Source organism: Aspergillus ochraceoroseus (assembly GCF_002846915.1).
Source record: "Aspergillus ochraceoroseus IBT 24754 chromosome Unknown P175scaffold_1, whole genome shotgun sequence".
In the NCBI taxonomy this organism is placed as follows: domain Eukaryota; kingdom Fungi; phylum Ascomycota; class Eurotiomycetes; order Eurotiales; family Aspergillaceae; genus Aspergillus; species Aspergillus ochraceoroseus.
Window position 1 is genome coordinate 3,139,753 of NW_024468476.1, and position 24,393 is coordinate 3,164,145.

At 48.0% G+C, this 24,393-nt stretch overlaps 9 protein-coding genes across 9 annotated transcripts; 3 read left to right on the forward strand and 6 right to left on the reverse strand.

The window, feature by feature from the left end:
* Nucleotides 1-652: 652 nt before the first annotated feature.
* Nucleotides 653-1,844, forward strand: P175DRAFT_0553996 (autophagy-related protein 101). The gene is made up of 3 exons (XM_040900529.1): nt 653-1,110; nt 1,196-1,555; nt 1,612-1,844. The coding sequence occupies exons 1-3, from the start codon at nt 1,032-1,034 to the stop codon at nt 1,797-1,799; spliced, it is 627 nt and encodes a 208-aa protein (XP_040756107.1). The 5' UTR covers nt 653-1,031; the 3' UTR covers nt 1,800-1,844.
* A 924-nt stretch (nt 1,845-2,768) lies between these two features.
* yop1 (putative membrane biogenesis protein (Yop1)) lies at nt 2,769-3,856 on the reverse strand (the record flags this gene model as incomplete). The annotated part of the gene is made up of 6 exons (XM_040899591.1): nt 2,769-2,886; nt 2,983-3,040; nt 3,095-3,158; nt 3,283-3,291; nt 3,357-3,563; nt 3,803-3,856. The coding sequence occupies 6 exons, from the start codon at nt 3,854-3,856 to the stop codon at nt 2,769-2,771; spliced, it is 510 nt and encodes a 169-aa protein (XP_040756108.1).
* A 1,177-nt stretch (nt 3,857-5,033) lies between these two features.
* Nucleotides 5,034-10,133, reverse strand: P175DRAFT_0553998 (putative RSC complex subunit (Sth1)). Its single transcript, XM_040900530.1, has 4 exons — nt 9,563-10,133; nt 9,198-9,393; nt 5,422-9,125; nt 5,034-5,361 (listed from the first exon to the last, which is right to left on the reverse strand). The coding sequence occupies exons 1-4, from the start codon at nt 9,653-9,655 to the stop codon at nt 5,131-5,133; spliced, it is 4,224 nt and encodes a 1,407-aa protein (XP_040756109.1). The 5' UTR covers nt 9,656-10,133; the 3' UTR covers nt 5,034-5,130.
* A 174-nt stretch (nt 10,134-10,307) lies between these two features.
* P175DRAFT_0497834 (BAR domain protein) lies at nt 10,308-12,220 on the reverse strand. The gene is made up of 5 exons (XM_040896368.1): nt 12,026-12,220; nt 11,786-11,953; nt 11,602-11,717; nt 11,260-11,540; nt 10,308-11,200 (listed from the first exon to the last, which is right to left on the reverse strand). The coding sequence occupies exons 1-5, from the start codon at nt 12,150-12,152 to the stop codon at nt 10,609-10,611; spliced, it is 1,284 nt and encodes a 427-aa protein (XP_040756110.1). The 5' UTR covers nt 12,153-12,220; the 3' UTR covers nt 10,308-10,608.
* A 1,327-nt stretch (nt 12,221-13,547) lies between these two features.
* mpt (putative DNA repair and transcription factor Ada) lies at nt 13,548-15,110 on the reverse strand. Its single transcript, XM_040896369.1, has one exon. The coding sequence runs from the start codon at nt 14,864-14,866 to the stop codon at nt 13,895-13,897; it is 972 nt and encodes a 323-aa protein (XP_040756111.1). The 5' UTR covers nt 14,867-15,110; the 3' UTR covers nt 13,548-13,894.
* A 582-nt stretch (nt 15,111-15,692) lies between these two features.
* P175DRAFT_0497836 (60S ribosomal protein uL2) lies at nt 15,693-16,865 on the reverse strand. The gene is made up of 4 exons (XM_040896370.1): nt 16,806-16,865; nt 16,235-16,726; nt 16,046-16,131; nt 15,693-15,974 (listed from the first exon to the last, which is right to left on the reverse strand). The coding sequence occupies exons 1-4, from the start codon at nt 16,852-16,854 to the stop codon at nt 15,837-15,839; spliced, it is 765 nt and encodes a 254-aa protein (XP_040756112.1). The 5' UTR covers nt 16,855-16,865; the 3' UTR covers nt 15,693-15,836.
* A 1,326-nt stretch (nt 16,866-18,191) lies between these two features.
* On the forward strand, nt 18,192-20,685 carry P175DRAFT_0497838 (uncharacterized protein). Its single transcript, XM_040896371.1, has 5 exons — nt 18,192-18,452; nt 18,559-18,728; nt 18,851-18,980; nt 19,032-19,400; nt 19,451-20,685. The coding sequence occupies exons 1-5, from the start codon at nt 18,249-18,251 to the stop codon at nt 20,333-20,335; spliced, it is 1,758 nt and encodes a 585-aa protein (XP_040756113.1). The 5' UTR covers nt 18,192-18,248; the 3' UTR covers nt 20,336-20,685.
* Nucleotides 20,626-21,652, reverse strand: P175DRAFT_0497839 (DUF1770 domain-containing protein). Its single transcript, XM_040896372.1, has 3 exons — nt 21,270-21,652; nt 20,976-21,170; nt 20,626-20,887 (listed from the first exon to the last, which is right to left on the reverse strand). Exons 1-3 carry the CDS (start codon nt 21,537-21,539, stop codon nt 20,840-20,842), a joined length of 513 nt encoding a protein of 170 aa, XP_040756114.1. The 5' UTR covers nt 21,540-21,652; the 3' UTR covers nt 20,626-20,839.
* A 107-nt stretch (nt 21,653-21,759) lies between these two features.
* Nucleotides 21,760-23,808, forward strand: P175DRAFT_0497840 (adenosine kinase). Its single transcript, XM_040896373.1, has 7 exons — nt 21,760-21,925; nt 22,012-22,027; nt 22,082-22,235; nt 22,299-22,640; nt 22,704-23,041; nt 23,102-23,215; nt 23,277-23,808. The coding sequence occupies exons 1-7, from the start codon at nt 21,874-21,876 to the stop codon at nt 23,320-23,322; spliced, it is 1,062 nt and encodes a 353-aa protein (XP_040756115.1). The 5' UTR covers nt 21,760-21,873; the 3' UTR covers nt 23,323-23,808.
* The last annotated feature ends 585 nt before the right edge of the window (nt 23,809-24,393 follow it).

Genomic DNA, 24,393 nt, shown 5'->3' on the forward strand with positions numbered 1-24,393 from the left:
AGGTTCAGGAGGTTTCGAGGTCAACCCAGTTCATTCTAGACGAGGGAAATAATATCTCAAGGAAGCAGAAAAGAGAAGAGAAGAGAAAGTGATGTCGTACTCAACAGATGAAGCGGAAGAAAAAAGAGACACGACGGGGTGGTCAGAGATGGTCAGCCAGGAACGGCCTCGGCTAAACGGTTTGCTTTGCTTTGCCTCTGATAAGGTGAGGGTAGATCCAGGAAACGAGCACCTGTTGGAGAATTATAAAGACGGATCGTATAATCTGGATAATGATTGAAGGGAATGGAATCCATTATCGAGGAGGTATCCAACCTAAAGTCCCTAGGTAGTCTGTCTGTCTACCAACATACCTAATCCACACCATTCACATAATAGATCCTCTAGAAATAGCATCAGAATCTCTTAGAAATAATGTCGGAATCTATAGTAATAATAGGAAATCGGTTATAGTAGTTGGATACACTTCAATACACTTCAATACACTTCAATACCGTCAATACGGTACTCACCTCCCCCCAAGTCCCGGTGGGGGGTCCCTGTCGTGTATCGGTCGCGTATTCCAACGCAAGGTACCTCTGTATTTTATCCGACTTCCAACTTTTCGTTCAATTCTTTCGTTCCTCTTTTATAACTTCTACAACTAACTATGTATCCTCTCCATGAATCATCTTCTCCTACTCTCTCTCCATGTGATATTTCACCCACTTGTCCTCGTGAGGTACTTTGAACCCAGGTAACGAGACCTCTCCAACATCCCCGGGGAGGGCTGCTTATCTTCCCCCACGCCGCGGGACAGTTCGTCCCTTCGTTGAACGGCCCAGCTCGCCGTCATAGCTGGGTCGTCGCTACATAACCCCCTCCTATCCTCCTTTTTTTTATTTTTGATTTCCTTCTCCCGAGTAGGGGGTTTTTTTCTTTTTCTTTTTTTTTTTTCCCCGTGGCATCCATCCACTGTATCCTGTGATCCGGGACCGTCCTCCCTCCCTCCCTCTACGCTTTCCTATCTGTGACTGGCTCCCTTGTTGAGGATGGAGCCCCGCAGGACCCCTCCGGAGTACTTTCTGGAGATATTCGCTGACACCACCACCGTCCGGGACGTTCTCAAGGGTGAGTATTCTAAGCCTCGGTTTCTACGATAGCGATTCTTTCAATTGCATTCCTTACCGGTTCTAACCAATGATTTAACTTCAAGGTGTCCTCAACCTAATCTTCTTCCACCGATACTTTCCGTCCATCCGACCCACTACTTTCGACGTCCTCGACTTCACCCTCCCCGCTATTAACGATGTCGATCTGGAAACCCTCATTGATTCGCGCATCAGCTCCTTAGTCCGCCAACACTCCTCCTCAGCAACCGGCGGTGGCAGCGGTAGTGCCCACGAACCCAGTGGCAGTGGTGGCGTCCGTGGTCGCATCGCGGTTGAATTCTATGAAAAGAAGCGCAGGCGCTCTGGAATCTGGTTCTCCGGTCTGGCAGGAAAGGCCGAGGAAGAGGTATGTTGGGAGGTCTGGAATCTAGACGTGACCATTGCCACCCCGCGAACAGAGTCAGGTACACCCTCCCTTTCCCTATCCGGTTCTGGCTCAAATGTTAATGTATGTTGATAGAACGTGCCAAAGTCCGCAAAGCAATGGAAAACATGCTCCAAAAAGCTGCGCTCAAGATCCTCACCGTCGTCAACCGCGATAAAGATCATATCCCCCCCATCACAACCAGTGACTCGAATCCGTTTCCTTACCGGATTGTGCTGAATCCCCGTACAGACGGGTGGCAGAATCGCTTCGGGTTGTACTGATCTACCTAATCCCGAGATTGATTCCTTTTTTTTTTTTTTTTTTCCCTTCTATGTCCGTCCGGTGTAATAAAAACGAACCCTTACCAAACTCATAGGAGAGGCATCCGTCATCTTCTTACTGCTGCGGCTACTACTACTGCTGCTTACTTGCATTTACTAACCGGGCTACGGTACCCGGTTAGGTTCTGAATAATTAATACCCACGGCCGTCTTTTGATTCGTTTTTTTTTTTTCTTTTTTCTTTTTGTCTATTCTCATGATATGAAATAAGTGGCCGTGTACATTACCCACCCCCTGGCACGCACCATGATGGTCTATTTCATAATAGCCCGGATCTGACTGCAGCTGTAGAGAGCCCAGTGAGAAGGAGGGGGAAATGGTCGATATCATCCACATAGTCAAGTCTAGGTCTATGTCAGGTCGAAGAAGAAGAAGCAAAAGAGACTAAATAATAAAACAGTACTCAAATTTACCCAAGAGGCGTGATGATGATCGTGATGAATGTATCAAACATAGCATAGCATATACCCGCCCAAGGAACGAGATCCAACATAACATGTCCGTTCTTAAATCTCCCACAGTATATAAAAAACAAAAAAAAAGGGAAGAAATTCCCCATTCATTCATCGCAATCCAATTCTACCAACAGAATCATGTCAAAAGGAAGCAAGAGAGAGAGAGAAAAAAAAAAAAAAAAAGAATACCAAGCAGGTTCCATCTTCCATTTTCCAAATTCTTCCCCACAACCACAACCACCACCACCACCACTCAACACGATATACTTCCGTTCCGTTCGTTCTCCGTGTCATGCCTAGCATGGCACCAACTGTCCCCCATACACCCAGGCATAAAACCAGTCAAGTCTCACAATCGCTCGCTCTTCGTCGTTAGCAATTTTTTGGTTCACCAAACGCCCAAAGAATAGACCCGATTCAAGCCATAAATGCTCGTTCTTTACGGCCAGTCCATTTACTGAGACTTGGCGGCAGCGTCAGCCTGAGCCCGGAGGTTGGCGGAGGTAGAGCCACCGACGAAGAAACGGCCAAAGACGGGCTGGAGCAGAGAGTTGAAGACAATTTGGGCACCGCTAGAGAGAAAAACAATCGGATTAGCTGCGTTTTTCTCCCCCCCCCCCCCCCCAATACGGTCGGTAGGGATTTGCGCTCAGGAAAATTCAACTTACCCGGTCTGGGGAAGAGCCATCCAGAGAACAAGGACGAACTTGAAGATGTAGTAGAAGGCTGTTGGAATTCAAATTAGTATGTGAATCTGGAAAGAAGTATTGGAATACTTACGGAACCAGTAAGGAGCAGAGATAGCGCTCTCGATGACGGTGAAGAAGGCGTAAACAACCCAGTACTGTGCGTTCACATGTCAAATCAGTTTCCAACACGTGCTTAAGGAACAGGGGCCGGGTAAAGAGCCAGGGTAAAGAGGCTCGAAAATTGCAAGGGGGTCTGGATAGGAAATCACGAGGACATACGGTCAACCACTAAATCACGGGAACAGGTTAGTTGGGGACCTTGCTAGGAGAACGATATCACAGGAGCAACTCACCTGAGTGTCATCGGCCTTCGAGGCTGTGAAGAGAGCATTGAGGGAGTAGTAGCCTGGGATGACAAATCCGGCCAGGTTGACGAGGAGCTGGCCGGCGATGTTGAAGAAGACAAGGAAGGTGTAGATTCCAACAACACCAAGGATAGCATACACCTTGGGGACGGAGGTCTGGCGCTCAAGGTTGTTGAGGACAGGGTACTTGGAGAGCTATATATATCGAAGCTATGTCAGCCCGGAGAACGAAAGAAAAAGGGAAAATAATAATAATAATAATTGACAGCGATCGAGGGTAAAGTAGTTCGGGAAGAGCGGGAAGAATAATGATGTCTTTCCAGCCAAGAGCAACGCGATGAGAAATAGGAAAGCAATGTAAGAGGCAGTAGTAACTAGATATGAGCTATTTTCGAAGGCCGAGCACACAAATAGATACGCACAAAACAACTTACCTCTTTGTCAAGCTGAGCAATGGCGTGCTGGGCACGGTCCTGGAAAGAGGCCATTTTTTAAAAAAAAAAATTGGATAAGGAAGAAATATAGGAAGAAGGGTTGGAAGTAGATGAAAAGAAGGAAGAGAAAAGGATAGGATTGAGAGTGAGAGCAGGGGGAGGTGGTGGAAGAGAAAGAAATTGGAGAGGGGGAAAGGCGAACTCGTTATCAAGACGGAGTGACGAGCTGGCGGTCGGATCACGTGAACCACATGACGTCGCTGCTGGAACTTTTGGCGATGATTCTTATATTTATATATATTTATATACTAGTTATACTCAATATTAATATTACAGTAGTATATTACAGTAGTAGCATTATTATAACCCTAGAGTTGGGGGAGGGAAAAAAAAAAAAACCCCCCTCTAAATATAGGTTGCCTGGATAACCTACTCCGGACCTAGGCTAGACCCTGCTCAAGATTCCGAGGTTATCCTCTAGTCCCTTTAATATCGGGAGTAGAATAAAAGGAGAGGAGAAGATTCATTCCTCCAGTATTCACTACCTGGACTAGATACTCTGTCTGTCCACCGCTTATCAGTCTCCACGGACGGTAAGACTAGGTGCCTACATAAAGTAACACTACTCCGTACTCCGTACTAGGACTACAAGGTATAGGTCTGTAAGCTATAAGCTGTAAGCTGCAAGCTGCAAGCTGCAAGCTGGAACTGGTGCCCAATAATCTGCAAGGACAACTCCTGGACGACGCAGTAGCGGTTTTCTACGTACCATCTTAATCGGACAGGTCCCTTGGGGAACAAAGTGTGGTCTCTGTCCCAAGTAGATGCCCTGGAAGTCATGAATGAAATAAATCGCCTATATTCAAATCCTAGTACTGTACTTGCAACCCAAGGCTGAAAGGGAACCGAAGAGGTTAATAATAAACAAGATGGGAACCCGCGGGGTCGGATAATTGCCGACGAGGAAATCAAGCTGAAACAAGCAAGATGAGAATGAGAATGAAATGGGGAACTGAATAGATAACTGAAGACAGAACAGAAAACAAAAATTGTATGTCCTCTCTCTTGTCTTTGGAAGAGAAACAGAAGACCACGCCGTCCACTATCATTCCTCACCTGCCGCCCAGTCACATTAACGCCACCTAGGAAGTAAAAGCCCGTTGGAGTACATGGAGTACATGCTTAAGAAAGAACAAAACACACATGAAAAAGGGAAATGTGCAAGCTTCTGCAAAATAGTTTTTTTTTTTTTTTAAAAAAAAAAAAAAAAAAAACACACACACACACACACACAAGAACTATGTATCAACAAAGAGTCAACAGCTGCATTACTCATCTTCATTCATCCCTCCATTTGCCATTCCTACAGGGTCCCGATTGCCGCTGTTAAAGGTAAGTTTCAGCTTCGGTTGTCCCGGTGTGGCAGCTGCACTTGGGGTATCAGCTCCAGAAACAGCTGCAGCCGAAAGATCGTTCCCGAGCGGTGATGACGAGCCATCGAAATTGGCGAACTGCGGGTGACCTTCCGTTTCTTTTCTTAGCTCGGCAAGACATTTCGCCTATCCACGTGTGTCAGTGATTATCCAATACCTGAACAAAAAAACAGCTGCGTAGCTTACCTCGATGTCGTTCGCGTCCTGGAATAGAATGCTGCCGTCTTCGTTGTAGGTTCGGGCGTTCTGGCAAAGAAGACCAATATCGTTCCGGAAGTCTCTTAGGTTTTGATACTCGTCGCGATTGATCTTCTTCCGGATCATCTCCATAGCAATCGGGTTCTGGATGATCATATAGTAGTCGGGATACTGGGACTTGGGCGGCGGTTTCATGAACGGTTCGATGATAGACCGGGCAACGGGTCCATCTTCGCTATCGGACGAATCGGCTGGGAGCTCTTGCTCCATATCCATCAATGCCTGATAAACGTTGTTGACGATCTGCTGTAGGATCGCCCGATCTTCGCTGCTCAAAGTCTCAATAGGCTTAGCCTGTCTACCCCTCTTACGCTTAGGTTGAGGAGTCTCCTCTACCTGCTCCTCAGCTTTCCTCTTGGGGGCAGGGCCTCTGCGGCGCTTCTTCGGTTGGGGTGTCTCAGAACTCTCGCGAGACGGCTCCGGCGAGGATTCACCTTGTACCTTGCGGCTGCGCTTCTCTTTGTTGATACGGCGACGCTCGACCCGAGCCTCTTTTCTAGCAATCGCATCTTCAATAGTATCATCATCGGCATCCACCGCCATCAACCATTGCTCTTCAGTGAGACCGTCGTCGTACCGAGTAACCTTGCGCTCACGCGCACCACGCCCAACGTACTCAACCTCAGCCTCCTCAACAGTCGGATTCTCCTCGGTGACGTAAATTTCAGGAAGTTCACTTTCTCCCATGAGACGGGGCAGTTTCTTCCCGGGTCCGTACTGGTCGTTCTTTTGTCGTTCACGGTCAATGCGTTGGAAGATTACGAGTTCTTCCTCCGATCGGGCCATTATGTCGTTCAGATCATCATCATCCATCTCGTCCTGTTCTCCGATCTGATCGGCGGCTTCGGCTGTTTCAAGAAGTGTACGCAAGAGGGCATCTCGTTCTTCGTTGGTGGACTTATTATCGAACTTTCCAGCTTGGATAACCTTGCCATCCATATCAAGCTTAAATTGCGCACGCTCAAGAATCTTTTCCTCGACGGAATTGGAAGTAATCAGCCGCAGAATCCGGACCTCGTTCTTCTGTCCAATACGGTGAGCACGATCTTGGGCCTGAAGATCCTGGTGAGGGTTCCAATCCGAGTCAAAGATGACGACTGTGTCCGCAGTCTGCAAATTCAGACCAAGACCACCTGCACGTGTCGAAAGCAAGAAACAGAAATAGTCCGAGCCTTCCGCATTGAAAAGCCTCAACAGATCGGAACGATCATCGGACTTGGTAGATCCGTCAAGGCGTAAGTATTTCATTCCACGGAGACGGAGGAAATCCTCCATAATGTTCATGATCTGTGTCATCTGGAAGAACATCAAGACACGGTGGCCGGTAGCCCTAAATTTAGGAAGGATTCGATCAAGCAGCTCAAACTTTCCTGCGGTACGCCAGAGAAGATCGTTTGTCCCTCTAGACGGGTTCATTTGATCTTCAACTGGCTCGAAAACGAAAGGGTGGTTGCAAAGCTTACGCAGCTGCATCAACATATTGCTGAGACCACGCATGCCAGTCTTGCCTCCCTTTCCATCGCTGACAACCATCTTGTTGTGTGTCATAAGCTGCTTGTACAACTTGGCCTGCAGAGCAGAGAAACGGCACTTGACGACTCTCTCTTGCTTGTCGGGCAAGTCCTTCTCGACATCCTTCTTCAGACGTCGGAGCAAGAAGGGTCGGAGGACCTTGTGCAGACGACGAATCACGAGCAACTGTTCTTCTTCATTCAGTTCCATGCGGTCTTGGCCACCGGTGTTAGCAAACGGGGTGTTGAACCATTCATCGAAAGACTTCACGGATTTGAAGATGTTAGGTAAAACAAAGTTCAGCAACGCCCATAGTTCCGGCAGGTTGTTTTGCAGCGGGGTACCCGTCAAAATCAAACGGTAACGACTGACGTAGTATTGCGATAGAGTGCTGCTCAGCTTGGACTGTGTATTCTTCATACGATGGCCTTCGTCAACAATCATGTGGGTCCATTTAATCTTGCTCAGGATCGGTCGATCCTTGATGATGTATTCATAAGTCGTCAACAGAACCTGAAAGTTGCCCCAGCGAATTTGCTGCTGCTGTTGTTTACGGGCGTTGGGTGGGCCCTTGTAAACAACCCTCGAGACGGACGGTGCCCACTTCTCAAACTCCAAGTTCCAGTTGGTCAGGGTACTTAGAGGAACGATGACCAAGAAAGGGCCATTGTTCTTTTTTCTCTCAATGATATAGGTAATCAAGGAGATGGTCTGGATGGTCTTACCAAGACCCATCTCGTCTGCCAGGATACCATTAAGATTGTTGTTGTAGAGAGAAATCATCCATTGCAAACCTCTCATCTGGTACTCCTTCAAAGTACCGCCAACAAGGATCGCAGGCTGCTCAGTAACTTCTTCTTTGATACGATGTGCAACAGCATAGTAATCAATCTTCTTCTTGTCACCGCCTTCCCCATCGCTTCCAGATTCAAGGTCTTCATCTTCGTCCTCGTAGAATTGACTATCTTCACCATATCTCTCAGCCAGGTTGCGCTGTTGTTCTCGTACAGAGGCAGCAAGCTGCTTGAGGAAGTTGTCGGTCTGCTTGAGGAGATGAGAGATACGAGAATCTTTAGCTTGTCCGAGCAGTTTCATGTAGGTCTCTTCATCGTTAGCCTTCAGCGCCTGGAGACGTTGTTTAGCAGTACGCTCAACACGTCTCTGCTCTTCGCGCTCCATATGCTGATGATGCTGCAGCATCATGCGGCCCAGTTTCTGCATGCGTGTACGTTGCTGATTAGCAGCGTTCTGAAGCTCGATTCCATGATTGAGGATCGCTTGAAGCTGATCGTACTGCTTCCGTTTCTCTCTAGTCTCCCGAGCATCACGCTGTTGTTTCTCAAGCTTCTCAGTAATCCTAGCTTCCCGCAGGGACTGCTTCTTCATGCGTCGGTGGCTGGCACGGTTTGCAGTCATGCCCAAGTTGTCAAAGTGAAACATCTCATTTTGTATTTGTTTGCGGAACAGCCTCTGTTTGGGTAGCAGGTTGAGCATCTTGTACTCGATCAGGGCTTTCAATTTGAGCGAGTCGTCAGGAGTAGCGGCATCACTCTGACTAGAGTCCCATACGCCAATGTTGACGGGGAGTTCAGCCAATTCTTCCTTTCGTGCGTTTATTCGGTTATAGAGAGCAATTTCCCTCTCCTCTCGCACCTGCTCCAGGTCAATGCCCGGGGGCATCAAGGCTGGAATACGCGGGCGATGAGCGCGAGAGGCGTGATCAGTGAAAGTGATTGTCTTAGGGATCAGATCATAAGGCGACTTAAAGTGTTCGTAATAATCTCTAGAATTAGACGTATCCGCAGCAAGTGCAGCTTGATCTGGTTTCTCTTGAGCAACACCTTCCAGTACATTCTGGGCTGCGGTAACGCTCTCAGAGGGTGCAGGAGTGTGGGCCTTCTTGGATGTGAAAAGCTGTTGCTGAACACGAGCGGGTATGGGTAAATTTTTCGACAACATCTTAAATGCCATTATTTGGTTTCGGAGGATCGCCAGTTGCTCTGCAGAGAAGCTACCACTAGCAACAGGCGCGCCCTTTTGCGAATGCTGTTGTTGACCTGTGGGTGTCGAGCCAGCATCTTGAATAGCATTATTAGCAGAGACGCCAGAGTTGTTTCGCCCTATGTCGACAATATCAGTTAGCAATGGTCAAAGGGAAAATAAAGAAATGCAGGGGGAATAGGTAAACTTGCCATTGATTCCATTTGGCGCGACAGAATCCTGAACGCCATTGAGCTGTTGTTGGCGTTGCGCTTGAAGCTGTTGTTGCGCCAGCTGTTTTTGTTTCTGAAAGGCTTGTTGTCGTTGAACAGCGGAAAGAAGATTGTGGGCCTTGAGGTATTCAGGATCGTCATGACGGACGCCTTGTTCTTGCATTTGCTTGAATTTCTGCCAAAAAAAAAATGTTAGATCAAGGACTGAAGGGGGGGGGGGGGGGAATTCAATCATCAAGTCTTTGTAAATGAAGGTGAATTGAGAAAATCGGGTGGGAAATAGAGGGAAAAAAGACGGCACAACCCCCCGTTCACAGGAGGAAGGGGAGGAGAGAGTATCATACCTGAAGCACCTCTTGAATGTGTTGCTGAGTGAGATTTGGTGGCAGGCTCATATTCCCAGCCGCCATGTTGGGAGCTGATTGAAGAGAAGCCATGGTTTAGCGCGTTGTTGTTCTATTCATAAACAGACAAGGCACGTTGAGGGAGGGTTTGATGCGACAAGGTCCAAATCAGGGAGCAAGAGAAACACGTGGGAAAAGAGAATCGTGACGACAATTGTCGGTGGGCGCGCACAGGGCGACAAAGCGCGCAAATTATCAAGGTCCAGGCCCAGCGAGCTCTCTTTGTCGATGAATGCGACTGGTAGCGGCCAGTATCAGGACCTTGGCGAAAGGTTTCGTGATGTTTAGCTGGTCGGGGGGAGGGACACAGGGCGGTAGGCGACGAACAGGAGAATCAGCCAAAAGGGAAAAAAAAGGGGGCCCAACGCGATGTTGAGGAGGGGAGAAGGGCCCCAAACGGAGGGGTAGTGTTGAGAAAAGCGCGTGGGAAGCCTGTCTTGATGAAATGGAGATGGAGGGACGGGGCTTTCGCGACTTTCCGTGCTGGTCGGGGAAACTGGCGGTGCTCAGCCTGTGCCTGTAACGAGGAGAGGCAGGCGGCGAGACGTTGGGAGAAGATTTCGTGCCGTGTCACGTGGAGTGAGCGCTGACTCAGCATGGCCCTCACGTCGCCGCGTTGGGACTAGCGGGGTTCCTATCTACTCTGGGCGTCTGGTACATGTGAAGATACTTTTTCGAACCCTGATGCATGATACCAAGAAGAATATATTAAACCGCTCTCAAACTCCATGTCACCAATACAATCTCCCATCACCAGTTGTTGCTTTACAGAATCACTAAGAATGATACATAATGTCAAAATCATAACACGTTTTCCTCTGACAAACCAGGACTGGGCCCGCCTTTCAAGCTCGCCAGCGAGGTGAAAGCGGAGAAAACCGATGGCTAAAACTAGACACGTGTACGAAAAGCGCGCGCGGTCGTCACTACGGTCGGATCGATCCCGATACAGAGATTTCTATCCAAAGCAACCCACCCCCAAATCATTACACCTGAGTTGCGCTCATCATAGGCCGTTTCATAGGAGGTGGAGGGGCGGGTTTCTTGGCGCGGGAGGGAGGTGGTGGAGGAGGAGCTTTTTTATGAGCAGTAATGCTGTTCAGGGTCGCCATGCTCGTTCTTCGTGACAATGTTTCTCCGGATGTAGATTGGGTTTCCGGCCAGCCGTGATCCGATCGATCAGAAACACTGCCGCTCTGGAAACTAGCATCGTCTGCGCGGTCAGGGACCACTCGGCTAATAGGACGGGCTTGAATACTGTTTCTGCGCGTGACCGAGTTCTCACTGTTCGTGCGGGGGGGCCATTGGCTCGAAGAATACTCTTGAGTCTGCCGTAGCTGTGTAGGGCCTTCGAATGTAGGCGTGCGGCCCAGAACAGGACGAGCGGGACTTGTGTCTTGAGAATAGGGTCCCCGAATAGGAGTCTCGATCAGGTTGTGTGTGTTGGATCGAATAATTGGTCGTACTTCATTAGTCTGCTCCTCATGCAGGGGCTCATAGCGATCATGGAACGAATGTGCAGTATTAGATCTGGAGCGCGTTCCACGGCGGCCATTCGAAGTCTGGCTGGAGGGTTGGCTATCAAATAATCAGGATGATAAAGAAATCAGATGTTTCGGAGCGTAAAATGGACTCACTCGGTAGGAAACTCGTTCTTCATTCGGAGCAGCACCTCCCTGCATTGCTCGTGATAGTTCAGTTGCGCATCCAGGAATGCATTCAAATCCATGATATTCTCAGCTTCAGAGTGCTTAATATCAACCATACGCCGGTGCACTTCTTCATTTGCTTCTTCGTATTTAACCTTTTGGGTGCGTAGTTCCTCCTCGACACGGAAATCCTCCCTCTTAGCTTTCTGCATCTTGGAGAGCGAAGTATCGTACGCCAAGCGTCGGCTGTCCAGCTTCTTGCGCGCAGTCTATGGGAATATCGGTCAGATCACTTGCGCATTCGAGACTTCAGCAAATCGAAACTCTTACGTGGTAATCTTTCAATTGGGTCAAGGATCGCTCCAAGGACTCGAGCCAGCTCGTAGTCGCCTGTGCTATGTAGGCTTCTTGGATGCGCGCTAGACGCTCTTCTGCCCTTCCAAACACTATAGGAGAAGAGGTTAGTTAGGCGTAAAATACACTGATGTCAGCACCAAATGAATAACTAGCATACTGGTAAGGCAGCGTCCGTATTCGGAGTTCGCATCGTAATCCTCTCCGTGGGTGATCATAGTTCCTCCCAGGTGAGCAATGGGTAGAGTCTTCTCCTTGTCATCACCTTCGCTGCGCTTGGAAATGGATTTGACATAGGCGGTCATAGACTTATGAATTCGATCAATACCTTCAGGCACACCGAAAAGTTAGTATATTTCTCATACCATAAAACGGGACTAGGATAACGAGGACAGCTCACCTTCATGACGAACTGTCATTTCCGTCTCCAGTGCCTTGAAGTCGTCAGAGACATTAGTCTTGACTTCACCTCCCATTCTCTCTCCAGCCCATTGTTTGAAGCGGTCGAATTTCTTGTTGACGATCATTGTAGCGGTGGTGGTAATGAATATGAGCTGCGAAAGACGGGAGTCTTAAAAAAAAAAAAAAAAAAAAAAGGGAATGAAAAAAGAATCAAGCGGACAAGAGTGGGTTATCTTGCAGGTATGAATAAGAAGCCGAATACAGTTCAATAGTAAAACGAATGACCCCCACTCGAAGAGGATTGGGGAAGGCAGAAACCGATAATAAAGGTCAACAAAGAAAAGAAAGACAAGATTATCACGACACCGTCAGCGAGTGTGTGTTGAGTAAGATAATAATGCAGAGGGAAAGAAGAAGTAAGAGAAAAGGAAGAGGCAGGTTTGCGCCAGAGGGGAGGGTTCCTGATAATTAAAGTAAAATACTAATACCAAAGGTAATTTTCCCACCTAGCAGGGGTTTACAAAGAGGGCTTTATTTGACAACTCTAAGTACTTCTACTAGTACTAAAAGTATTATTACATTAATTGACCCTCTATATGAATTGAGTGTTTCTCCTCTGGATTGTTATTATTGCGACCAGAAATACCCAAGTCCTTTGGGGGGGGAACGGTCAAGGAATGATAGACAGTAACACGATACCAATCGCAAGCCTCTAGACAGGCATACTGAAAGCGCCACATAATTACCGATTTCCTTTCCCCACCAAACTACTATAAGAAGTTCAAGAGCGCCCAAAGAGATAATAGAACTGACTGACTAGGCAGAGGCTGGACCATCCAAGGATCATTGTTGCGAGTGGATCTCACCAGCACCAATTCATAGGGAATGGAGACAATGATGGGGTTGCACCTGAAACTTAGCGGATTCAGGAGGATTTCTTTCTCCTTTTCTGTCTATCTGTACGGAGCACAATGTCCAGCATCTTCCAGTGTTCCACTGACAGGTTCCTCCAGAGTCTCTCATTTTGTACGGACGACACGCGTTTGTGGGCCAGGATGGTGGGCCTCCCTGGGCCCATGGAAGGTCTTGCAAGCCACAATCTATTTACAGCAGCAGCGTACGTCGTCCAGTGTACATCGTACTATAGTTGCGGAATACTTACAGTACATTACTGCATACGAATACGCTGAGGGAAGCGGTAGTGATTTACTAGATATCAGGTTAAATTAAGAGATTGTCATAGTACTCCAGTAGGTATTCGGTAGTAAACCGCACAGATCTAACCCACTGCACTGATCTCCTCCTTTGATAATCTAGAAACGCCATCAGACGCAATGAATGCAGATCTTGGCGTGTTCGAAGCCAGATAATCCAATACGTTCCTATTAGTCTCCTTCCCCTGTGGATGTTTACCGTCAAATGATCATTCGTCCATCCCAGGATCAGTGGCGATGTCTTATGGTGTGTTACAGTGGGGGTTCAAGGTCCCCATATAGAACAATAATAATGAAATGATTCGAGCATTTTTAGAACCAATTTTTCTTTTTTTTTTATATGTAAGGGTTGCTAGCTAACTACTGAAGATACTCCGTACCTACATACTTAAAATATGGAGTACTGCTGTTCAAGTTACCAATGATTATCTGGTAGCTACCTAATATACTAAGGGCATCAGAGATTCAGTTATATATATCTTACACCCTGCTCTTATTCGCAACTGCGGCACAGTCTTGGGATAATCTATATTTATTATCAAGACAGATACCAATAAAACGCTAGATGGAACAATATAACACTTACATGGGCATCGTTATTCTTACCTTAAATATCTGTAAAAATCAAGTATAGGTGTCCGAACCCCTTAAACTTAAGGCCTTGGAAGCATCTCCCCACGCGCCAACCCTCCAACAAATGAAACCCCTCCATCGCCAAACCCCACATGATCTAGAAAATCAGACTCAGACAACCCAAAACCCACAGGTAATGAATTTAACCCTCGTTCAGACGATACATACTCAGCCTCCGCGGCTATCAAAGCATCGAAATCGTTCCACGACGCGACATCCACAGCACCAACCTCCTCAAATCCACCCACCAAAGCCTCGCCCTGTAGGATAGGCTGAAACAGCAAGACAGACGGAGAAGAAGTAGAAGTAGTAGTAGTAGTAGTAGGAAGAGGAGGTATGTTTTCATCTCGAACCACCCCATCATCATCATGACCACCATGCACCACCAATGTCCCCACGGAACTGCAACCAGGACCATAGCCCCACTCATAATTATAATCATAGTCATAGGAGTAGATAGGAGCAGTAGTGGTAGTATAGCCATCAACCCGCCTCTCTAGATCCATCACCCCGGCGGTATATTTCCCCGGCGTAACGCCCATGACCTTCTTGAACACGCGATGGAAATGACTCGCCGTGAGCCCTGCGTCGCTAGCAAGGTTAAGCAGCGTCGGTGGTTTCGACCCAGCGCGAACCTCCGCCCGGATTGTCTCGCATGCTCGCTGGATCACCTGCTCCTGTGGGTTGACTAGCACCTCTAGAGTCTGCGGTCTGCAGCGCTTACATGGTCGGAACCCGCCGCGCTCGGCTTGCGAGGGCGTATCGTAGAACTCGACGTTTGCTCGTCGGGCGAGCCGCGAGGGGCATGACGGGCGGCAGTAGATCTTGGTGGTCTTGACACCGTAGACGAATGTGGTGGCGTTGCGGTCGCGGGTTAGGACTGCTTGCCAGCGGGCTGCTGCGGCGGTGGGCGACGAAGAGCCAGAAGTCGAGGTAGATTGGGGATGTCGTGGGAGGCGTGGGATTTTTTGAGGTGAGATTGGTTGGACCATTGTCCTGACGTAGGTAAGTACCTATAACAGGCGCTCCTAGGAGGTTTTGTAGGGGGTATTCCGCTGCCAGAATAAGCAACCTGCAGGATGGAATTTGTAATTTTGGTGATTCTTAATTACTTAGGTAACTTATGATTCTTCCGAGGCTTAATGTCTGTGGACTTGGATATATATATGGGGTTCTTGGGTTATGAATGACGTTGCTGATTGGTCAATTTGAGATCAATGTTGAATGAATGCACATCATCAACTTCTGGGGTCATCATCTATAATGTTTAGGCTGGAATAGTATAACCAACTGGTGGTTTTATTGTAAGTGGTTTACTAGTCTTATTCTTGGTAATGTGAAAGGATACTATGTAGTGTTGGGTGGTACGATAGAAATAAACCCAGCGCAGTCTGCCACAGAAATTTTACTGCGACCATGGCGATATATATCTCCAGGCTGACTGGGGGTAGTTACAGTATACTACTAGTAGTACCTATCCCATTGATCAGAGAACACCATCTACAAATAGAGAACCATTCTGGATATCCATAGTTACATCGAGAGCACATGATCTCCTTCCCCTACCAGCAAGTTCGATACTCTACCATTTCTTCTCAATAACCCTGTAGCCAAGAAGCCCTCTTACATATCTAGGTAGACATCATGGATCGAATCTGGAATATACCACAGCCGTTCTACAATATAATCTCGTAAAGGCCAGCATATAACAAAAACAGTATTTTGATTTTTATTACCACCTGCTCTTTATAGCCTGAGATGCGGTATACCGTGGAATGCGCCTAGAGACATGAATTTTTGGAACCACATCATCTCTTTTGTTTTTAATCGTAAATAGAAAAATTTGTTGGCCACAACCTTAATTTGCTAAGGACGCGTCCGCAGTCGCCTAAGTACATATGTCTCATAGCAAAGAGCATTTTGAACCCGTCACAAAGAAAAAAACTCCATATGATATCACGCTTATTCCTTGGTCTTCTGGGTACCACGGAGCAGACCGGTTCTCCGGGCGGCAATAAGACCGGCTTTTTGACCGTGGGCGGCGTAACGGGAGATGGTCGAAGCCTTACCAATATGCTGGTGGTTACCACCACCGTGAGGCTATAGTAAAAAAATTCAAGTCAGAGACCAGTCACACCACTTAAAAAAATTGCGACGATAGTCAGTCTTACGTGATCAACGGGGTTCATGGCAACACCACGAGTCTTGGGCCAGGAGTTGCGCTTGACAGCGAACTTATGCTTAGCACGAGAAGCCTCTGTACAGATATATTAGCACTGTTTCTCCTCCTCATCCACAGTTCCTACTGCAGATGGCTAGATGGACGAATTTTTTTTTTCTTCTTCCTTGGGTGTACATACTGAGCAGGGGCTTGTCGGTACGGCCACCACCAGCGACGATACCAACCATACCACGAGCAGAGCTCTTGACAACCTTCTTAGCACCGGAGGGGAGCTTGATTCTGGTCTTGCCATCTTCAGGGTTGTGGCCGATGACGGTAACGTAGTTTCCGGAGGTACGACCAAGAGCACCACGGTCACCAACCTTCTCCTCAACGTTGGTAACGACGGTACCTTCAGGGACGGAGGCGAGGGGGAGGATGTTTCCGACAGTCAAAGCAGCGTTCTTTCCAGCGTAGATGAATTGACCGGTGTACATGCCCTCGTTGGCGATGAAGGTCTCGGTGATGTGCTTGAACTTGTAGGGGTGACGGAACTGGACCTTAGCAAGAGGAGCACCACGGCCAGGGTCGTGGATGATCTCCTTCACGACACCTCTGGTGTATCCATGTCGCTCAGCGAAGTCGAGAACACGGAACTGGGCAGGAGTCTTGTTGAGACGGGTGTTGGCCGCTGAAGGAGAATTATCATCAGCACGTTTCATCCCAAGATTTCAAAATTCGTCGTCCAGCGACTTTGCGGTCGCACTCACTGAAAATGGAGCCACGGCCCTTCCTCTGGTTGCGGATCACACGACCCATGGCGACTTTCTATATATGAACCTGGAGGTTAGTATGTTGAAAGAAAGACCGCCAGCGACCGGGTATGGTGGAAGTGGTCGAATGCTCGTACCTCAAATCTAAGATGGGCTTGTCGGGTTGGTGTTGAGAATTCGTCGGCGAAGGGCTGTGTGGGCTTTAGGGCGAAGTCGCTAATCTAACCGAGTTGGCGCTAGCGCGGGTTTGGAACCTCTGCGGTCTTGGCATTTCTTTTTTGCGCGCGGCACAGACAACGCTTTTTCTCACGTACTCAATAGTTAGTAGCCTTAAGGAAGTAATAACACCTGGGTACATGAAGATGATGGAGACACTGTAGTGTTTCTCTCTTGGGATTTTTCTGATTTTTCTGGAATTGTATGGGCATCCAAGTCTTCGGGACATAATGATAAACCCTTTTTTTGGGGGTTCGCCACGTTCTCCTTTCTATCCTACGTCTGTTACACCCGACGGATATCTATCATGCTTTGCTACCTATTCCGTTGTGAAAATCACTCCTAACCAGGAGATACTAAGATGCGCTGCTTTATTCTCCCGATATTATGAATCTTGCTAGCTGGCTGTTTGACTGACCCTGATGCTGACCTGGTTGGGTAGAATATGTTCGCTACTGACTCTGAAATTGCGGACTCTCCAAATGACCAACTAATTACTTTAAATCGCCTGGAAGTTCATTTTCAAAAGAAACAGAGCGGGTGCTAAGAGCATAATTCATGTTTCTGCCAGGGCGATTGTGTATGTCGCGCTCTGAAGCGGTAATACGAGTGGCGGCTCACCGGTATGAGAACGATGAGCGCCTTCTGGGGTTGTGCATTTGTCAAGCCGTAGTGGCTGGCGGCTACTTCGAACAATCTGGTCATTCTCGATCCTATACGGTCACAGCTGTGATCTTGAGCTCCTTCGCAGGGATTGGAGTACGCCCTACCTACCACTTTGACCCTCTCAAAGTCGGTTGTCTCTGACCTGGATATCACTTTCTCCATCCAGTGTCTTACACACAGGCAAAGCGTGGCAGTTTAAAGACGTATTCGCATCCTTTGCTCCATGGAGTGTGAATATCCAGTCCAAATTCGCGGTTTACGTCAGAGAGTTCGCTTGCGCTCCTGAATTGCCCTAGCTTTTTATAATATTCTCAATATATTCTTATCCCTGAATTTCTACCACTCTTCTATCATGTCAACTAGTCGTAGAGAATGGATTGTCCTGACCGGGTGCTGATCATGTCTTGATATGGGCTGTGATTAATGGAGCCAACCGCGTAGAAGCCGCGCCTCCAAGCTGGGTAGCAGTAGCGCATCAGAACTTCTCTACGACGCCGACCAGGCTCACCCACTTTTCCCTTGCTTCACCACCACCACCTTCCAGAGCCACAACCAAACATGGCTAATATATCTCTTTCCGACTCAGATCTCTCGTCGTTATCATCGGCGCCTCCTTCAGATGAAGAATCCGCGTCCATGGCTCTCGACGAGCCCGTGGGTATTACCAAGTACTTCCAGAAGAAGGAGTCCGAATCTCCGCCACCTAAACGAGCTCCCTCACCACCCCATGAATACGTGCTGGCAGATAACCAGGATATTGCAGTAAGTTAAATTTCCACTACGTACTAGAACAAGCTCATAATTGGCCATATGACGCGTGTGTCGGGGCTGTTGGTTGATGTATTTGCTAACCTGTCGCATCTCGCAGTTCATTGTCACGTTCCGCGCGCGTTTTAACGATGTATTCCCGCGATCAACTCCGCACTTCGGACCACAAGATATCGAACGAGGCGTCATGGACATTTCCCCTGGAGATCATATTGAGAGGTTGCTATGTGCATTGCTTGGGCTGGTGTTGAACAGGAAGAAGGACGTGGAGTATGACCGCCACCTTTCCCGCAGCCCGCACCGCGATGAGCTTACGAGACCACCGCACTTTTCTTATCCCTACCTATCCAGCTACCTCTCGTCAAGACTGACTTAGTACTCTCAATGCGCAGTCGGAATCATTACCAGCGTCCTTTGGAAGAAGCTATACAAACACATGCCTCTCAGTGGCCTAAAGCTTGGCAAGGCAAGAACCCCCTTCATGGGGGTCACAATTTTGCATCAATGACACCTGAAGAACGCGTATGTCATCATCGACTGAGATTTGAGAACCTGATACCTGACCACCTATAGCTACAATTGTTGAAGTCGTTGATTCTCTGGTCCCTCTCCTCTTCCGAAGCCGTCCAAGCGAAACTTAAGGAATCTTATAAGCAAGCGCGCCACGACGACGACATGAACCAACCGCTTTCCGTGCAACCCTGGGGACGTGATGGACTGAAGCGTCGGTACTGGCTCATCGAAGGCCTAGATGATACTCATTTCAGGCTTTATCGTGAAAGCAACCCTGCCTTGAAAACCGTTACATGGTGGAGCGTGGCAGGAACCATTCCCGAATTAAAGGCCCTAGCGGACCGGCTGGAAGAGGAAAGAAGTACAAACTCTAAGAAGCTGAGCGAGAGGATAAAGAATTCTATACCTCGCTTCGAAGGCTCAGAGGAGGTAAGCTTTGGATCTGTATTGGCCCTTTACTATTGCTTACCAAGGAAAAGAAACGCAAACGTCGAGATTATCGTATCGCTCGGAAAGCTGCATTCGCTCGGCCGGAACCCGGATTTTCCCTATATGAAGGTCGTACACGCGGAAAGAAGCTGAAGTACACCTATTCTGACGACGAGGATATCTTTTCTGATAGCCTCCCATCAACTCGACGGTCAACGCGCAACACATCTGGATTTTCTACTCCCGCAGAGCCCACGGGACCAATATTTACTACAAGTGGAAGACAAATTCGGTCTCGGGCTGGAGGCTTGTACGGGGAGAGTCTGCTTAGCGGGCAGCGCGAAGAAGCGACTCATGGAGACGAGGATGGCTCTGGTAGGGGACAGCGTACTCGAACTACTCGGATGAATGGGTATGCTGATTATAACATGGAAGATGACGGCGAGGAAGGCTCAGATGAAGCCCACTCCAGCGGAAACGAATGGCAGGGTGGCGAGGAGGAGGAGGACAATGAATTCGAAGGCGACGACGAGGATGAAGTCAGCGGAGACGAATCGGTCATAGACAGAGAAAGCCCTAGTCTTGTGGTGCAGCTAAGATATGGTAAAAGCAAGGCACCAGGCGACTCAAATGGTCCTGGGGGGAAGGAATCTGCGATAGGAGACAGACCAGAGGGCCAACAAGAGCCGGTTTCTCAACCGGCAAGCTATAACGAACATACACTTACTATCCAGCCACAACAACCTGCGGCAAACGGACTGCCAACTCCGGTACAAGAGACCCCTATACCAATGTCGGATACCAAGATTGTTTCCGTTCAAGCACCTGTTGCTAGTCTTCCTTCAGCCCCAAGGGAAGGAACACTTCCAAGTGCAAATGGCGCTGCTACTATTCATACACCAACCCCGGTTCGACAACCGGACGAGACCGTCTAATAGAGCCCAGCGTGATAGAGCAAAAGAAGCGTGAAACGGAGGATATCTTATTTTTAAACTTTATACCAACCAGGGAGAATGTTGTTCGAGTATCTCTGTATCCGAGGGCGCACAGTGGAGTCGTGTCTGTTCGTACCTTTACGGCCGTGTTCTATGGCGATCTGAATCGGCACCAAAAAAAAAAGTGGTTATTTGTCTGGATACTTTGATTCTCAAGTAGTTGTGGTTTTACCAAGTGCGGTTGCTGTTCGTCCAATGTTAGGAACCCTTTATTAAACAACAATTATATTTCAGGTGAGACCAGCCTGAATGAATTTGATAACCTAAGACTACCTTGAGTGCTTGGGAGTGTGCGATAGAACTCGAACTCTGTAGAATTAATCACCTTGACTATTTTTTGATAGTGACACAATACCCTAAACGCCCTGGATGCAAGCTATTAACAGAAACCGCCATTAAGAATCAACCCATGTACAAGCTATTCAACTTGATAATTCAACAATATTAGTCGGCACCTGCGTTCGACAACTGCGCCGCGTAGGACTGTAAAAACTCCGTAAATGTCAGCTCCAGTCACATCAAGCATAGTAATCAGCGGACGAACCGCAGAAAAAAAAAAAAGGAAGGGGAGAGCACATACGTCCTGCACTTGGACAGCAACACTTGAGTTTCTCTTTGCTGCGAGAGGAGGCAATTTCCAGTTGTTGACTTCATACCACCACCTTCTTATCCGGCTCCCCAGCGTTTGTCCACCGAGCGAAGCGGTACGGTTCCAATACCGCCATCCCGAGAGCGCGAGAGTCCACAGGGTACCCTGAATTAGGGGAAGGAGAACCTACACGAGACCCAGAGGTTAGTTTTGAATTTAAACCATGCCGTTATTTAACCTCCTTTGCAGGAAAAAAAGGATCGAGGTCTCTTTCACCGCGCGTACCTGGTCTCTGATGGTGATCCACGCTACTCGTCCCCAAGTATCGGCTCCCCTTAAACTGGCGAGATAGCTTTGTTCAAAGCGCAGATCAGGCAGCGGAGGCAGAGTATGTCGTCGAGCAGGCGGCCGGACCATACGGTGGGGGTCAACAATATCCGAAGGGATGCTGTCAGCGTCGGAGGGGGTCAGTTCCTTCTTCTCCGAGGAAGCAGTCGGGGGATTGATGGAGGCTGTCTGGAGGGTCTCCGGGATCTGGAGAATGGGGTCCGTCATTTCTGAATTCGAGGTGTTACCACGAAGGGTCGGAAAAATAATAAGAGTAGCAATGGCAGTGGATATGTCTGTAGATATCTCCTGAGATCTCGAGATACTCCGGACTCCGGGCTTGGAGACGGAAGGACGAAGTTGGTGTTGTTGCGGACCACCAATCATAACTAACTACGCAGTGCCCCTCCATTATTTCACCTTGGATTCTGTTCTTCTCCCTCATTCTCTTTCTCTTCTCTCTCTCTCTCTCTTTCTTCCCCTTAATCTCCATTTCATCTCTCCTGTTCATCCCTTTCTCTGAATTCTATCCTCTCTCCAATTCGATTTATCGGCAATAACAATGGCTGCTGCTCAAGGTTACCCTCTTCTCTGTCTGGAGAACCCTCTCCTCGGTGCGTGAATTCCCCAATGGACATCAATTTGGGCATTGTAATGCCTATGCCAAGTTATATTTGCTAACGTTGGATTCTGGGAATAGACATCCAGGTTGTTGGGTATGGTAATCCGTGCCAAATCTCTTGATTCGAAGCTAACATACTACCCGACAGCGATGCCGCCCTCCTGGCCAAGTATGACCTGAAGGATAATGATGCCATTCTTGCTGAGGATAAGCACATGGGCCTCTATGAAGAACTCTTCGAGAAACATGATGCTAAGCTGATTGCTGGTGGTGCCGCTCAGAACACCGCCCGTGGTGCCCAGGTACTTGATTCTGGTGTATAAAGTTGTACAACGGAATTGCTGACATGGTTGCTGTTCTCTTAGTATATTCTTCCCAGCAACTCCGTCCTCTACATCGGCTGCGTTGGTAAGGACAAATACGCTGAGATCCTCAAGGAGACCTGTGAGAAGGCTGGTGTCCACACCGAATACCGTGTCGAGGAGGCCCAGCCCACTGGCAAGTGCGGTGTTATTATCACCGGCCACAACCGTAGTCTGTGCACTCACCTTGCTGCTGCAAACGAGTACAAGCTTGAACATCTTAAGCAGCCCCACATCTGGTCCCTCGTGGAGAAGGCCAAGTACTACTACGTTGGTGGTTTCCACTTGACTGTGTGTGTGCCTGCCATCCAGGCTCTCGGTGAAGAGGCTGCTGCGAACAACAAGGTATGGGCAAACTAGCACCCTGCGCGTGAGTCTGATGAACCAATTAACCATAATTTATCATAGGTCTTCATGCTTTCTCTGTCTGCCCCTTTTATTCCCCAATTTTTCAAGGAACAGCTGGACAGCGTCCTTCCTTACACCGATTACACATTCTGTAACGAGACTGAGGCCCGCGCATACGCCGAGAGCCACGACTGGAAGACCGATGATGTCGTTGAGATTGCCAAGAAGCTGGCTCAGCTGCCCAAGAAGAACACTGCTCGCCCCAGAGTTGCTATTGTGACCCAGGGCACTTTGCCCACCGTCACTGCCACCGTCAACGCCAAGGGTGAGCTTGAGGTCAAGGAATTCCCTGTCCGTGAGATCCCCAAGAGCAGCATTAACGACACCAATGGTGCTGGGTAAGTGATGGATGTTCGCTCCTATTCATTCTGGAAATTAGACACTAATCGAAATGTAAGTGATGCCTTCGCGGGTGGTTTCTGCGCCGGTATTGTCGAGGGCAAGACTCTCGAGCAGAGCATCGACATGGGCCAGTGGCTCGCCAGTCTGAGCATCCAAGAGCTTGGACCTTCGTAAGCTTTTTCATTTCCTCTATGATCTCTCTGTTATCAAGGTGCTAATGCCTCATATTAGTTTCCCCTTCCCCAAACAGGCCTATACCCCTATTTCCCGCTCTTAAAACAAAAAGTTTCACGACACCCCCATCTGCCATTTCGGGCTCATAGTACCCGGCTTTGACATTTCTTCCCTTCTTTTCTCCCTCTTGATCTAGGATTCAACCTTCTATACCCAATTTGTCCTTGACTTAACGTCTTAGACGTATATTATCTCATTTTTCACGTGAAAATGCGCTCCCGGTACCCTAACGATAAAAAGAAAACATAATATAGACGGAGTTGCAAGAGATGGCGTTCTCAACAACGATTTTAATGATGGTTTGCATATGTACTTTCTGTCAGCCTCTGTGATGGCTTCGTTTGGTCCATCCATCTTCAACAATCTATTTACTATACTATACTATACTGTCATACATTATCGTAACCCCGAAACCCAGTTATTGGGAAGGGAGGGGTGAGATGAAATAAAATAAAGAAAATAAATCAGATAATCAATAATTGATGTTGGGACTGATATAACTAGCTAGCCTTCTGAATAAGAGAAGAAATCAAGAGCATAAGCCCGAGTTGGGAAATTCAGATGTCACAATTTGAGCGATATTTTACATCCTCCTTCCTTGGGCTCGGGTTTGTCCACCTAGTGCTTGCGGTAGGCCGACAGATAGATAGAATGTTGGAACTGGAACTGGAGTTACATTCACATTAAGCAATTCACATAGTTATAGGATGGATAGCATGTGCATCATATCATGTATCCTTTCCCGGTCCCATTCTCCTCCACAGAAAAGAAATAAAAAAAAAAAAAAATTCAGAATCAGAACACCAGCACTAAAAATCTTCGCTGAATCCTGGATATCCACTTCACTTCTCGCTTTACTTCATTCCAGTCTAGGTCAATTCAATAATTGCTAGCAGAGGTAGGTAGAAAGGCTACTAATTAGTTAGTAGTCACTTTTAGCCTCCTTTTTCTTTCCCTTCTCCTTCTCCTTCTCCTTCTCCTTCTCCTCACGAGACATATAAAAGGACCTTATCCGGTTCTCATTGATTCCCCGGACGGAACCTTGGTAAGCCAAGGAAATACGCGCTTGCGTTTCTTTTTCTTTTTTTTGGGGGGGGGGGTCCGACCGTAGACA

What these genes read in the sequence shown, in the direction of transcription:
- P175DRAFT_0553996 (XM_040900529.1), top strand. Translation starts at nt 1,032, where the DNA reads ATGGAGCCCCGCAGGACCCCTCCGGAGTACTTTCTGGAGATATTCGCT. An exon ending in CGTCCGGGACGTTCTCAAGG is followed by an intron (nt 1,111 to 1,195) that starts GTGAGTATTCTA and finishes TTTAACTTCAAG; the next exon opens with GTGTCCTCAACCTAATCTTC. An exon ending in CACCCCGCGAACAGAGTCAG is followed by an intron (nt 1,556 to 1,611) that starts GTACACCCTCCC and finishes GTATGTTGATAG; the next exon opens with AACGTGCCAAAGTCCGCAAA.
- P175DRAFT_0553998 (XM_040900530.1), bottom strand. Translation starts at nt 9,655, where the DNA reads ATGGCTTCTCTTCAATCAGCTCCCAACATGGCGGCTGGGAATATGAGC. An exon ending in ACATTCAAGAGGTGCTTCAG is followed by an intron (nt 9,394 to 9,562) that starts GTATGATACTCT and finishes TTTTTTTGGCAG; the next exon opens with AAATTCAAGCAAATGCAAGA. An exon ending in CGCGCCAAATGGAATCAATG is followed by an intron (nt 9,126 to 9,197) that starts GCAAGTTTACCT and finishes TTGTCGACATAG; the next exon opens with GGCGAAACAACTCTGGCGTC.
- P175DRAFT_0497834 (XM_040896368.1), bottom strand. Translation starts at nt 12,152, where the DNA reads ATGATCGTCAACAAGAAATTCGACCGCTTCAAACAATGGGCTGGAGAG. An exon ending in AATGACAGTTCGTCATGAAG is followed by an intron (nt 11,954 to 12,025) that starts GTGAGCTGTCCT and finishes GTGTGCCTGAAG; the next exon opens with GTATTGATCGAATTCATAAG. An exon ending in CCCAATTGAAAGATTACCAC is followed by an intron (nt 11,541 to 11,601) that starts GTAAGAGTTTCG and finishes ATATTCCCATAG; the next exon opens with ACTGCGCGCAAGAAGCTGGA.
- mpt (XM_040896369.1), bottom strand. Translation starts at nt 14,866, where the DNA reads ATGGTCCAACCAATCTCACCTCAAAAAATCCCACGCCTCCCACGACAT.
- P175DRAFT_0497836 (XM_040896370.1), bottom strand. Translation starts at nt 16,854, where the DNA reads ATGGGTCGTGTGATCCGCAACCAGAGGAAGGGCCGTGGCTCCATTTTC. An exon ending in GGGCCGTGGCTCCATTTTCA is followed by an intron (nt 16,727 to 16,805) that starts GTGAGTGCGACC and finishes ATTCTCCTTCAG; the next exon opens with CGGCCAACACCCGTCTCAAC. An exon ending in TACCGACAAGCCCCTGCTCA is followed by an intron (nt 16,132 to 16,234) that starts GTATGTACACCC and finishes ATATCTGTACAG; the next exon opens with AGGCTTCTCGTGCTAAGCAT.
- P175DRAFT_0497838 (XM_040896371.1), top strand. Translation starts at nt 18,249, where the DNA reads ATGGCTAATATATCTCTTTCCGACTCAGATCTCTCGTCGTTATCATCG. An exon ending in CAGATAACCAGGATATTGCA is followed by an intron (nt 18,453 to 18,558) that starts GTAAGTTAAATT and finishes CGCATCTCGCAG; the next exon opens with TTCATTGTCACGTTCCGCGC. An exon ending in CAATGACACCTGAAGAACGC is followed by an intron (nt 18,981 to 19,031) that starts GTATGTCATCAT and finishes GACCACCTATAG; the next exon opens with CTACAATTGTTGAAGTCGTT.
- P175DRAFT_0497839 (XM_040896372.1), bottom strand. Translation starts at nt 21,539, where the DNA reads ATGACGGACCCCATTCTCCAGATCCCGGAGACCCTCCAGACAGCCTCC. An exon ending in GGATCACCATCAGAGACCAG is followed by an intron (nt 21,171 to 21,269) that starts GTACGCGCGGTG and finishes GGTCTCGTGTAG; the next exon opens with GTTCTCCTTCCCCTAATTCA. An exon ending in TTGCTGTCCAAGTGCAGGAC is followed by an intron (nt 20,888 to 20,975) that starts GTATGTGCTCTC and finishes ACATTTACGGAG; the next exon opens with TTTTTACAGTCCTACGCGGC.
- P175DRAFT_0497840 (XM_040896373.1), top strand. Translation starts at nt 21,874, where the DNA reads ATGGCTGCTGCTCAAGGTTACCCTCTTCTCTGTCTGGAGAACCCTCTC. An exon ending in AGGCTGCTGCGAACAACAAG is followed by an intron (nt 22,641 to 22,703) that starts GTATGGGCAAAC and finishes AATTTATCATAG; the next exon opens with GTCTTCATGCTTTCTCTGTC. An exon ending in ATCCAAGAGCTTGGACCTTC is followed by an intron (nt 23,216 to 23,276) that starts GTAAGCTTTTTC and finishes GCCTCATATTAG; the next exon opens with TTTCCCCTTCCCCAAACAGG.